Source organism: Myodes glareolus, chromosome 1 (assembly GCF_982192425.1).
Source record: "Myodes glareolus chromosome 1, mMyoGla1.1, whole genome shotgun sequence".
NCBI classification, from domain to species: domain Eukaryota; kingdom Metazoa; phylum Chordata; class Mammalia; order Rodentia; family Cricetidae; genus Myodes; species Myodes glareolus.
The window spans coordinates 106,832,963-106,847,373 of NC_142026.1; the positions used below are offsets into that span (position 1 = coordinate 106,832,963).

A 14,411-nucleotide genomic window follows, 5' to 3' on the forward strand; every position below is an offset into this window, starting at 1 on the left:
AGGCTGAGGTAATTTGACCTAATTCCTAAAAATGACATGGATCAGATTTTTTTTAAATATTAGCAGTAATATGAGAGGTAATATGAAAGATTTTCATATTAAAAAGATAAAGGAACTAGCAGGCTGAACTTTAATATTTATCATGGAATTTCCGATAATTTAAGAAGTGAAAGGCCACGGAGGCTTCATTTGCGTTTATTTCCTCAGAGCTTCCTACTGATTCAGTCACTCACATGAAATTATCCATTACAGACACACGGAGGTGGACAGGCGCGCCTTCCTCATCCCCTTTGACAAACATTTTCAAGGCCTTTCCAGCACAGACACCAACACAGGAAGTGAAGTGAAGTGGGGATAAAGGAAAATGAAGAGAAAGAGTAATAGCTTCACACAGCCCAGAAAAGCCTTAAGAATTCCCGCTTTTAGCCATATTATAATCTTCCTTCAAATAAAGAAGGAATAAACAAAAACAAAAGAAGAAAAATCAAAGCATCCCTGACATTCACTATGAAATGAACGGCTTTTCAATGAGTTAGGCAACGGCAGGAGACAGTTCTCCCACTGGCTGCCTTTCCTCTTAACTATGCCCCCTCTTACCTGATAGGGGCACCTTTGGCTTGAGCTGGTCTCAGTAATACTGTGATTGTGGTGGCAGTTTCATTCAGAGAGGCATCAACTCCTTCATAGTCAGGTAAAGTCGGAGCTGAAAAAAGATCAACGAGGTGAAAAGAAAGTTCAATTGATTCGTGGCGATATATGATAGGCTGCTATGAATAAATGATCCTACCTTCAGGGAAAATCAATTTAATTCCTAATTAACTGCAGTGATCCTTATTTTATGGCATGACACTGAACCTTAACTGGGGGCAGAAGAAGCTAGGAAGGCGAGGGTGCCGGATTTTTAAAAGCTGTCTGGAGACTTAAACTCATCATATTCCGAACACTTTGTGTAGACCCATGGGTTTCAGCTTCCCAAGCTCTTTAAGCTGGCAAGCAAGACGTGGGAGAGTGGACAAGGAGAGTCAGCACTGGCTGGACAGTCACACATGAGACTTGGACTGCGCATGGCAGAAGGGAGGTAATGGGCTGCCTACTGGCCAGGCAAAAGAAAGGTCCAGTATTCTTTTCTGGACTAGTTCCATGTGAGCACACAGGAAACATGCTAGTCAGCTGTGGTGCATTGGAAAGGAGATTCTACTTTTCAATTACTAAGACCTAGTTCATTAACTGGCAAATAGTTAAAAACATAAATTTTCAACATGGAGGAGAGTGTTTGTGTTCTATGAGTTTTCCAACCTTGAGATGAATGAAATTTCAACTGCCTTTTACTATATAGATGAATATATACGGGAATGACCCATTGAAACATGTAGATTATTATTTAACCTTGACAAGTCAGGTAATACTTAACAAAAAAAGTAAACAAAACAAAAAATCTTTATCAAAAAACTTGCTGAATTCAAAGCATATGCAAAGTTTTATGAGCTGTGATAGAGTCACGAAGACAAAACACAGTCACTGACACAGAATCAAGATTAAGAATTAACCTTTTATGAAGCCAAGTAGTATAAACCAAAAATATACACACAGTAAACTTTCACATAATCGAAAGATGCAAACTTCTAAGCTCACAAAACCGTGGCACACTTTCATACAAATTCTAATTATTCTGTTATTTTGTTTGCATAGGTGTTTTGCCTGGATGTTTGTTTGTGCACCTGGTGCCTGTGAACATCAGAGGATGGCATCAGATTCCAGAAATTGGAGTTAGACGGTTATAGGATGCCCTGTGGGTGCTGGGAATCAAAACCACATCCATGGGAAGAGCAGCCAGTGCTGTCCACTGCAGAACCATCACCCCGATCCCCGAAACTAATGCTTTCAATGCTGGGAAATACAATGGCTAGATGAAAGGGGTAGAGAGGCATACACTATCTCAAAATGTATACAGCATCACATTGATCAGACGCTCCCCAAGCACAGCCACAGAAACGAGGCTTTTAAAGTGACAAGAAAAGGCCCCCTGCTTTCTAGCTGCAATAGGAAAACTGAAATCAAACAATTCAGAGGGAAAAAGAAAGCAAGAAGGGTGTTTCTGTCTACAATGAGAAATCTTCTGTTCGACATCATGTTGAACAGGGTATCTAAGACTTCAAAATGTATATGCGTATGCGTGTCTGTGCATTTATATATAAGAAAAGCATAGTTGCTCAGTGTCCTATTTTAAAAGATTATGTAGATTTTACATAAATTTCTATTGAAAATTTCAGTTGTCACTAATGCTAGAAGGGAAAAAGTTTGTCGTGACATTTACCAAGTCTTATTTTTCTAACAAAGTACTTTAATAAATATTTTAAATCAATGAATGCCATTAGGTTATAAAATGACAGTTTAATATACTATCATTTCTTAATATAAAGGATGATGTTAAAACATCAATTTTACCGGAATACTAATATAAGTCAAATCAGATGCAAATGAATACATTGGAATTACTCTTATTCATGATTTAAATTTTTAAATGTTATATTTTATTTAATACATTTCCAAATAAAACAATTTATATACATATATCTTACTCTTGGTGTAAATTTTTGGTTCAGGACAATGTTAAAAGTATATAATGTGGGTCTCTGCACCTGCTTCCATCAGTTACTGGATGAAGGTTCTAAGATGACAATTAGAGTAGTCACAAGTCTGATTACAGGAGAAGGCCAGCTCAGGCTCCCTCTCCACTATTGCTAGGAGTCTTCTGAGTTCTTAGAGCCCAGTCGAAAAGAGAGGGGAGGGATTATGTGGGCAAGGGTGTGTGTGTTAAGACCATGAATGGGAAACTCACAGAAACAGCTGACCCAAGCTAGTGGGAGCCCACAGACTCTGGACTGACAGGTGGGGAGCCTGCATGGGATCAGACTAGGCCCTCTGAATGTGGGTGACAATTCTGTGACTTGGTCTTTGGTGGGGTCCCTGGCAGTGGGACCGGGATGTATCCTTGGTGGATGACCTGGGTTTTTAGAACCCCTTCCCTATGGTAGAATACCATGCTCAGCCTTGCTACAGGGAGGAGTGGCTTGGTCCTGCCACAACTTGATATACAGAGGGGAGGGGAGGGAGGAGGAACTATGGTTGGTATGTCAAACGAATAAAGAAAATTTAAAAAAAAACGTGCAATGTGAATTGAGAGTGGCTGCTGTTATATATCAAATAGAATTAAAAAGGATTCACTAAATTAAAATGTGCTTAATACACTATGTGGTTTACCTTCAAAAGACCATTTTCAAATTTAACTCTATAGTTACACATAGCTCATAGATATTTTTGTAGTGTTAAACATGATGAACTATTTTATGAACTAGAGTAGACTTAGGGAGCATCATGATGCTAACATCAGCTGGAACCTAATCAGGGTGAATGGGCAATTTGACTAAAGGAGAATTAATACTCGCAAACGATCTAGTCAAATGCAAATTATAAAAGTAAATGTAATAAAAAGTGAAATTTAGTTATATTTACTTATCAATTCAAGAGTTTCTTGCATGTTCTAATTCTGAAAATTAGAGGCATTTATGTGAGGTGTTTTGTGAGCAGGAAAGGAAGGTCAGCATTTGTTAAAATTAGCATAATATTAGGGAAAAGGGGGCAGACAAGGTGGGAGGTGTTCCAATACGAGAGTGAAAGACCACAAGAACTTTTTAGACACCATCCATTTATAGCACACAACTGATACCATACTTAGTACCTCATTGAAAGCATAAGAAAGGTCCATAGTCATTTACAGTGAACTTGGAAAGGCTTGAAGTAAAGAAATGATGTAACCTTTTAAGACTACTATCATGTTTGTGACTGCCTGAAAAGTGTTTGGATTAGAACGTATCACCAGGAATGATTCATTCTCAAATGGTTGAAGAAACTGCCCTTGACCTCTTGTAATGACGTAATGACTCAGTAGGCTACACGATAACACAGCACATATCTCAGTGTCTAGAATATGTTATTGCAAACCAAGAGTATGGACTGCTCAGCTTCTATGTTACTCATTTGCTTACCTGAGATATTTGTAGTCACATTGATGGCTGTGGCAGGCCCAAAGCCTTTGACAGTGCTGGCTCTTATGAAAAACTGGTAGGTGGTCCCAGGGTGGAGATGCATAAATACATGGTGTGTACTATTCCATAAATTTGATACAGTCTGTGGAGGTCCAGCCACTGGAACTGCGGGGTCAAATGATCTTATGCTGCTATAGCTCACCTAGTGTAGAAAATATAGTTCCCATTACATATCAACTGAAGGCCATAATAAATAATAAGCAAGCCCTTTCTAAACAATATAGCGCGCAAGAGCCTCAAGTGATCATTACTTTCCTCTTCTTTTTCTTTTATTTTGGTATGGTTATTTCTGGCATCTCTCATCCGTCCGTCCGTCCATCCATCCATCCACTCTACATATCTATGTCTGTCTGTCTGTCTGTCTGTCTGTCTGTCTGTCTATCTATCTATCTATCTATCTATCTATCTATCTATCTATCATCTATCATCTATCTCTATCTATTTTTATATTGGCATTGTTATTTCTGGCATTTCTCATCCACCTATCTATCATCTGTCTATCTGTCTATTGTTTGTCATTTATTGCTCTATTTAAACTATCTCACTATTTCTCTATCACCGACAACCTACCTAATGATATAAGTAGCTGTATACTTAATTTGTCAAATATTTATATTTTTAAAAAGTCTATTAATAAACTGATATACTTAAATATGCATACTACATATAAAATTTCTTGTTGCCCACTTTAATGCATGTGAAAACAGAAAGTTGTCATCAAAAGTATGTTATTCTTCTCTTTTTTGTCTAAGGAACACAGAAAATTCTAGAAACATTAGCAGCACAGGCTTGTGATCTGAACTACTTGGGAGAGGAACACAAGCTCAAGGTCAGCCTGAGTTACAGAGAGATTTCATGGCCATTTTGTATTAACTTAGTAAAACTGTGCCTCAAAACAAATTAAAGGACACTAGCGTGCAAACATGCTAAAATAGTCAAAAACATTCATTCTTATTCCTATAATTTATTCTTAGGCATAAGATATAGAAATGCTTATTCTATAATCAGCACAGACTAACTACATAGCCGAAAACTTCACAACTGTGTAATTAAGAATATCCATTTGAAAGCGATGGGGGAAAGGAAGAAAATTGTCTTTCAATAAAAACATATTTAGAAATTCATTTATTCTCCATACCTTCTTATTTGAAAATATAGTGATTTAAATTCAAAGGTACAATGAAATTCTGAAATGGGTTTTTAATCTGTTTTGCTTTGGGGGGCTATTAATTACTTACTTTGAAAAACAGGCCATTCAATGGCCTCTCCTAAAGCACAGTGTGATACTGGTTTCTTAATTTTAGAAAAAGGGACTTAGCAATTTTACATGTAATTATTCATTACAAACATTAATTGGGTTTGACAAGGACATAGTCCAGTTACACACAACTATAGACACAAAACTAGCATATATTCCAAGAATTTGAAAATCTTTGCTATTGTACAGTGATTAATTTTAAAATCAAATACTTTGTGAACTAGAACAAAGAGAGCTGATGATGTGTTACTATTCTCTTCTCCATCCTTTCTTCCCTATTATTTCCACCCAGCCGTCTCCTTGGCCTCTTGGTATCTACACCTTCTCCTCATACCTCATACTGAGTGATGATTCCGTTTGGTTCCAGTGGCTCTTTCCAGTTCAAGAAGATCTTGTTTTCAAAGGAAGTTCCTTGGAGGGATTTGACTGGCACAGGCCCGGGAACTACAAATAACACACATTGGAAATAAGAACCCTTACAATCAAGGTAAACACAATTTAAAGTAGATGTCATGGAGCAAAAATATATCTTTAAAAATAACATGAGCACATGAACGGTATTCAGACTTGACCCTGATAATGGACACCAATCGTCAGCCTGTAAGTTTCTAAAGCAGGAAATGTAGCAGTGTAAAGTTATTGTTATTCAAATGAATATTCAATCACCTTGGAGAGTGGCATAGTGATGTAGTCTGCTGTTCTCTCTTGTATACCCCTAATAACATGAAGTTCTTATTTGTAATTTGCTCTGAGAACAGAGATGCACTTCCCTAAAAGATTTCTAGAAGATTATGATAATCCCCTAAAGAGGCTCCATCAACGAAGTTCATAAAATAATGAATTATAATCATAATTAACGCTCCTTAGACTCAAAAGCCAAATCATACAGCACTGACTTGAAATGCCCATTAAAAATCATCCTGACTTTTGTAGCGATACTTATTAAATTTTCTATAATTAAAAAGATAGCAAATGATTATTACATTTTTAAAAGTTGTTAGAGATGAATACACTAAAATGTACCTCCTTCATGCTTTTACTTTTTCTCAGCTAAGGAAGAGCTTATTAAGATCAAGCTGGTTTAGGATTCAAGGACCTCTTGATTTGCTTTCTTCATTTGGCAGAGCCTGGCAAATGCAAGCCAGCGCTCTCCCACTGAGCCATCTCAATACCTCACTGTACTCTTTCTCTCTGACGACAGGCATGGGCCTCCATGCTCCGTCTTATGCCACATCTGTGTTGGGTCCTTAATTCAGAACTCCGTGTATGTTAGGCAAGAATTACAACCCCTGAGTAACAGTGCTCCAGTCCTTATTTGCGAAGGCCTCATAAGTTTCAAAATTCTGTCATTAATCAGCCATGTATTAGTTACTATTGACAAGCTACAAGATATTTCTGTTACTGTGTATTTCTCTTTTTGTAGATCTTACTTTAAAACCTGGCTGTTTATTCACACAACCCAGATTCTTCTAATCGTGCTTAACAATACATATTACCTCACACTCTTGACTTAAAAACTTCTTTTTTTAAAATACCAACTCGGTATTGGGCAACTACGGTTTTTAATTAATATTTTCCCCGAATCAAACGTTTCAGTGAACTTCACACATGACATTATCTAGAAATGCCGTTTCAAAGTACAGAGCAATTTCATGAGGATTGAAATAAATTAAAAACCACTGGATCAAAGGAAATGTATTTCTTCATGGCTAGCAGCAGCAAGAAATTCTGAATGATATGCCACCAGATGAAGATTTATTTCATTCTACAAGGAGACTATGAATGATGCTATGACCTCTGAGGCAGGCAACATGAGGTGACTCATAAAAGAAAGTAATCCAGAAGAATAAAAGAAAAAGAAATCCATACTAAAAGTAGCATGGTAGCCCTTAACTTTGGACATGTTCATGGCCCTGTCGGTTAACCATCCCTTACCCATCCATGTCCCATGCTGTCAGCACAGGCTACTGTGCTCAGCAGGGCAGAGAGCCTAACAAGGATTCTTTGCAGTTTCTGGCAACGCCAAGGCCCCCAGAGACATAGGTTCATTGTGCAAGAGGATATCTGTGTATGTGTTGATTCTGTTTAGGACTGCAATCAAGGAAAATATATTTCTTCACACGTTTGTCAGGGAAAGTGGCAGCTATAGGTAGGAAGAGTCAAAACACCAAATAGTGAGGACGTGTTATAAAAAGTCCTGTGTCTATCTACCATAATTTGTTCTATAAATACTATGAAATAGAATGAATATATTTTAAATTATTCTTATTTAGGGATGGTTCAAAATAGTTGTGTAATTCTGCACTGAAAGATGGGCAGAAGTGGTAAATTGTTTCCCTGCAACATTGATATGATCTCCTTCTTCTCACACATATTCTACATTGTCATAAATCTGCCTGAAGTATTTACAAGTTCCATTTTTCAAGACTGGAAATGTGGGAGAAGAATCATGCCCAAGATAGGCCACAGAAGTGATCATGACTTGGATTAATAAGTACTCCAATAACAACCACATAAAGGAAATGTGGATGAGCTATGGGCACAGACCAACTTCGTTCATGTATGTTCTGCACCTGAGCAGAGATGATGCCTCTATACACAAAGACAATGTCTCAGTTCAGTGATGATTTGCCTAAATGCAGCATGAAGTGCTTAAAGTCATTTCATGCCCAGCTTCAGACTGTGGGGATTCACGTCACATTTCCACACCGACGACTTTTAGTGGAGACAGAATGCTGACTCCCATTCCTGTGCTTGTGATTTATTGGAGAGCCGTTCCAGCTAATTTTGTTTGGAGCATGAGAAAGTCCTTCAAATATAACTTCAAAAATGGAAAAGAAAAATGAAAGAGGTGTGGAGAAAGATTATATTAAATAAGCATTATAGCCTCTAAAACATAATAAATGTACATTTAAAAATGACTTTGTAGCTTTAAAAAATGTCCCCAAACCAGGGTTTTCTGCTGAGTTAACTTCATAATATTGATTTCCATGAATGCTGGAATAAAAAATGAAAATGGAATCTTATAGAAAAAAATTCTGCCCATGCATTAAAAAGCACATGTAATAAATTAAGCATAAATTCTACCCTAAGGTTCTAGTTGGAAATGGTTCTAGCTTTGGGAGTTTGATTTATGGACGTCCCCAGAATTCTTTTCACACAATTATATCTTTTTATTAGGTGGTTGATAATTTATTCTTTTTCTATGCATATAGGGCAGCAGTAATTTAGTAAGACTGACTTAACCAGATCATCACGATCCATTGATCTTTGCAACAATAAGCATGATTTAGTTTTTCTTCCTCACCTCAGAATATCGAAATACATCAAGTATTCTGTATAGAAACTCAAGCTCATATGAGCAGCCCTGAAGAATGACTTACAAATAGTCCATGGAAGTTTCTTCATCAGTCGTTAAGAACAACTTATAGAAGAGAAAACCAACGAAGAAAGGAAATAACCTACCATATGGGATACAACCGCAGGGGTTACTCTGTAGTCATATTATGTAACAATAATGTGCAACTTCATATAACTGAAGCTTATACAAAAAAGCATTCAACACAGAAACTAAAATAAAAGTAGACTCGAAAATGGTACTGAAAATAAATGTAGAAAAAAATTTATTCTACACAACATGAACCTTGCCGTTATGAGTTTGATTGGTTTAGGTCAAAATTCCACAGTAATTTCATTCCCTGAGTATTAACATAGCCATTTACGTAACCAAATATTGTTTAAAAACATATTGCAATTAAAAAGGAACATTATAAAAGCCTGACTGTCTTTTTTGTTTGTGGGAAAGAAAAGCAAGATAAACTACATCAAAGGATAACACCATAGGAAATTGCATTGTTGGAGGATGACTAGATAAAAACCAACAAAAATATCAAACTCATGTAGCTGGATCTAAACGTTATCAATCCAGACATCCTGGCCTTAAATGCTGACAGCAATCCAGATAAATGTGACTATAGTCTTATTATTAAAAGCATGTGTTATAAAATGCCTAGCATGACACAGACACTAAAACCTTCACCACTCTTCAGAAGATGTACAATTCCTCAGGATATTTGTGTAGCTAGTTTTGGACTTTCATTGATAATGGTGATGCCCGAATCCATTACCGTTACCTCTTCTCTTCTGCACAGGTAAGCGTTGCATTATGGGAGGGTGGGGCTAACACTGGAGATGGGGGTGAGAGCTTTATAATCATGTTTGAGCTGATGTATTCTTTAAATAATGTTGCCAGATTGGTTTCAATGTAATGAACTAATGTAGTAACTGCAAGAGGACCCTTTGGTTAACTCAAACACAATAACAGACTCCTCTTAAGTCTCAGGGTTTTGACTCTCGAATTTTCGTAATACGAGGAGGACCCCAGAGATCATGGTGTGCAGTCCAAACTGGGTAAGGTTCTCACTTCTCTAGGACAGCAAGGCAACAGATCAACCAGAGTCATTTTCAAATTTCACAGGAGAAGAGCTGAAATGAGCATTTCTAGAAATTATAGCACACTTACTTACTTTATGGCCATCTCATTCCTATTTGTTAGGTACCATAAGATACACAGTAGCCATGTGAATACATGAAGGGAGGTGTGTAAGAGGGAAGTCTGATTGTAAACTACACCCTTTACTCTGAAACTCAAATAAAAATACGGGCCTCTTATCAAGCTGTTGAAGAAAATATTAAGAAGGAATAGGAGCACAGAGACCTCATGACTTGGTTCCTTTACTTGAGCATATAACTAGAGAGACAGAAGAATTTACTGATTATGGAAACGATTGGTAAACCCCAAGTTCTGCTAAGACTGGCCTGAGATCATTACATTTTCTACCAACATACATTCATTTATAAAAGATCATCAACAAAATAAAGTGTCACCCTAAAATATACAGTTGTTAGTAAAGTAATAGCTTTGGGATTTTTGTATATTATTTTTATTCAACAAAGAACAGTATTCATATTCCTATTAATGATGTGCCATACTATTAGAGAAAAGGCATCCATATTATAGTGTTAATACAAATATGCATTCTTATTACTTAATTTTTATATGTATCATTTCTTAGATTGTAATAAAAGATTATAAAAGATTATGGCCTGTTATTTCCTTATGAGGATCTTTATTTGGACTAAAAAATGTCCTGTGTGATGGAAGAGGGTTATCTGTCTATTGTGTTATTTTCATTGGTCAATAAAGAGACTGCCTTGGCCCTTTTATAGGACAGAAAATTAGGTAGGCGGAGTAAACAGAACAGAATGCTGGAAAGAGGGCTGTGAGGCAGACGCCATGAAACCAGCCACCAGGTCAGACATGCTGAATCTTTTCCAGTAAGCCACCATCTCGTGGTGCTACACAGATTATTAGAAATGGGTTAATCAAGATGTGAGAGTTAGCCAGTAACTAACTCTCTAGAGATAATGGGCCAGGCAATGTTTAAATGAATACAATTTGTGTGTTGTTATTTCTGGGGCTAAGCTAGCTGTGCAGGAATGGGGTGGGATGAAAAGCAGGCCTGCCCGCAGCTCCTCACTACACCTGTGTCTTCTGTGTTTTAATTCAATCAATCAAATGGAGTATTTTGTCTTCAAATATTGGGAAAACAATAGCATCTTGCATGATTTATAAAATGCACACACAATTTGTAAGAAAGTGAATTTTATCAATTTTTCACATTTGGTAAGAAAGTCTTTATTTAGGCTTTAAGCACCATTGCCACTTCTACTATCATTATTTAAAAGGTCATCCTGGGTGCATGCAATTTAGTATCTGTATTACTTTCTGAAACCACAAAGTCTGCTATAGGTAATCCAGCTGAGACAACCTGGTAGATTTTTGAATTCAGTACTGGACAATGTGTGTGTGTGTGGGGGGGGTGTAAATTTAAAGAAAGGACAGTATTCTCTGCCCTCTTTGTGAAGACACCAAAAGGAGCATACCATCTTCATCAGTCTGAATGATCGTCTCCTCACTCTCCTTCCTGCCCTCTGGATTGGTTAGGATCATCTTGAGGCTGACATTTGTATAAGGTGGCAGGTGGTTCACAACGTGCTGAGGGGCTTTGGGGTCCATGTCCAAGCAGTCTGCCCTGCTTTCATTGTGGCCACGGAAGTAGTGGTAGCAGATCGTGACATTGAAAGTATGGCAGCGTGTGATGTTGTAACCCAAGGACTCCCAGTCCACAGCGATGCGCCGTGCCTGGATTTCAGCAATCTTCAAAGTCTTCGGGGTCCGCATAGGCTCTGCAAAATAAACACAGACAGCTGTCAATTCTATTATAAATTCCTTCTGGAGAGGGAAATACTGAGCACAACACAGCATATTCAAGTCCAGCGCATGTCAAGAGAATCTTTGGCTTTTAGTGTTTTGTCAAGAGAATCTTTGGGTTTTAATGTTTTGCCTATTCATAGTTTCATGCTGGTAAGTTCTGACTGATTCAACAGAAAAAAAAAAAAGAAAAAAAAACCTTAAAAGTGAAATGATAACAATCACTAGTACTGATGAACTTAGCAGAGAAAACCAGCAGAAAATATAGAAACAATGTCTGACAGTTGTCGCTGTCCCGTTCCTGTCCGCTTCCTTTGCCACGACTGACCAAGCAGATTAGCTCATATATCAGAAGGGACAAGAGTCAGTGTGCTCTGCTCAGCGATTTGTCATGTCACTAAGCCATGGTGTGTACTAATTAGTCTAATTGGAACACTAAACTACCATTTACCAAAATGACACAGATATTAATTAACACTAATTATTCCAGTAATGATGTTGTTCATCAAAGCAAATAAAACTTTAGAAAAATTACAAGAACACATGTGGATATTAACACCAACCACCTTCTCTCCTTCTTGATCTCTTTGTAACTTATTTTCTAGAAAATACTCAGGCCTAACCACCCATGCACTGTCATACAAACCGAACTAGAAGCTGAGTTGTCATTCAGCTGAAAAACCCTGGCAGGATTGAACACTCAGAAGACCGGAGTCCATCCATCACTGACTCCCAGTGGATAGTATCCATTCCTCATGCAAGACTGACTTTAATCGTCTAACTTAATCAAAATAATTACTCTATGAAAGCCAGGGCCATGGCGAACCCCATACAGCACAGAAACCAGAACACAGCAAAATGTTAAGACATTGATTAGACACAACTAAAGAAGCTGAGGCCAAGTTCAAGGTCTTGCTGGTTTCTTCCTTAACTCACTTACGATGGTCAATACTATTGCTAACTGGAAATCAGCAGGGATAAAAGGAAAACAAATGTAAAAAGCCCATTCGTGTGTTCTTATACATTTTTATATTTGAGATTAGAATCCCAGTCCTATAAAAATAATGAGGATGCAACCCAGATGGCAAGCCCAAATTGGGAATCCAGTTCAATGGCTGTAGTGTGGAATGGGAAACAATCCCAAGTCGGGAGTATTTTAAAATTTCAAAACTAAAAATTCCCCATGTACACATGCAAATTAAACTCTGGTAGAAACTAATGCTTAGGCTTCAAATGTGAGCAGGCAATCTTCCGACTTCAGTCTGCCTGCTGGATCCGATTTGTTTTGTGTACTGTCTTAAATCCATAGAGAGCCCGAGAGGAAGAAGTGGCTTTTTAATCATACGTGCCGTGCCATTGTATATCTAACCCTATGCTAATACTCCCCCACTGGGCGAACCATACCAAGAATGGGTCATTCTTTCATTTTGGATCAATGTTTGTCTCTGGTGTCCAGCGGCTGACCAAATAATAACAGCTAGATTAACTAAACCATCTCAAGAGAATCCGTAATTTTACTACTGCTGGATAACAAGACTTTTTTTTAGTGGCCAGAGTCAACTTAAACCATACGCTGTTACAAAGTATTCATTTGTATCCAGAAGGAGGAAGTAAGAAACTATCTAGAATATATGAATGAGCGATTCCTAGGCATCAATGGTAGAAAACACCACTGATGAAATTGCCTGGTTAGGAAGGCTACTTTCTTACACTGATTCCCTCTTTTGGAATCTAAGCATTTCTCTGTCTCTGAGCCACCAGCCTCTTTCACCATTTTTTCCCCATTTTGTTTCACTGTTCACCTTGTAGCTATTTCACAGTCTAATACCATTTCACACACCATGAAAGAAACCAGTGCCTATGTGCACCCTATGTTCCCGCATAAGCTCAGAGTTAGCAGAAGATGTAATAATTACTGGGCTAGTTAATTGTTGTCAAACCTAGAGACACCTGGGAGGAAGGCATCTTAATTGAAGAACTGCCTTCATTAGACTGGCCTGAGGGCAAGGATATGAGGCATTTCCTTGATGTTTATTGATGTGGGAGGGAACAGGGCACCAGGGCTGTGCCACCCCTGGGCAGGTGGTCCTGGGCTCTGTAAGAAAGCAAGCAGAACAAGCTGTGTGGCATAAGCAGGTAAATACTTTACCCCCATAGCCTCTGCTTTGGGTCTTGCTTTCAGATTTCTGCTTGAGCTCCTGCCATGGCTTCCCTTGATAATGGAGCCTAATTGCAAGAAGTAATAAACCCTTTTCTCTTTAAGTTGTTCTGGTCAGTTTTATTTCCTTACTTATTTGTTTGTTTAACTCATTCATTCCTTTACATTACAGCAAAAGAAACCAAACTTGGACAATTAGTTACTAGATAAAAGTGCACTGGTGAACCTGGATAATTTAGCTTGTGTGCACTTGAATGCTGCTTATTTGATTGGCATTAATCGTGAATAACACATGAAACTCAATACAACTCAGAAAAAAAATACACTGTTCATACTATGCATGTTTGTCACCACCAAAATTTCAGTGCCAATACGTAGTTAACAAAATAATTTTTGGCATAATTTTCTAAGATAAGCGAGTCTCTCAACAAAGTCAGCATGTTACTTGCAATTCTGCTTCCGTAGATTGAATTATGTGATCAATTACCCTATTCTTGTTAAGTTGAGATTTAAACATAATTCTACATCCTTTTGTTTTGCTGCAGACGGGTTTGGAACCCAGTTCCTTCTCATGCTCATATAAAAGAAATGTAGGCAAAACAAGAATTGAAAAAT

The 14,411-nt window shown here is 37.7% G+C and overlaps 1 protein-coding gene across 15 annotated transcripts in view; it reads right to left on the reverse strand.

The window, feature by feature from the left end:
* The window catches only part of Ptprk (protein tyrosine phosphatase receptor type K), a 534,789-nt gene that overhangs the window by 113,834 nt on the left and 406,544 nt on the right, over window positions 1-14,411 (reverse strand). For all 15 annotated transcript variants that reach the window (XM_087911293.1, XM_087911268.1, XM_087911261.1 and 12 more), the window contains exons 8-11: window positions 11,311-11,613; window positions 5,699-5,808; window positions 4,047-4,248; window positions 598-703 (exon numbers count right to left, since the gene is read on the reverse strand). In XM_087911293.1, coding sequence (XP_087767419.1) covers window positions 598-703; window positions 4,047-4,248; window positions 5,699-5,808; window positions 11,311-11,613 — 721 coding nt within the window. The remainder of the gene's footprint in view (window positions 1-597; window positions 704-4,046; window positions 4,249-5,698; window positions 5,809-11,310; window positions 11,614-14,411) is intronic.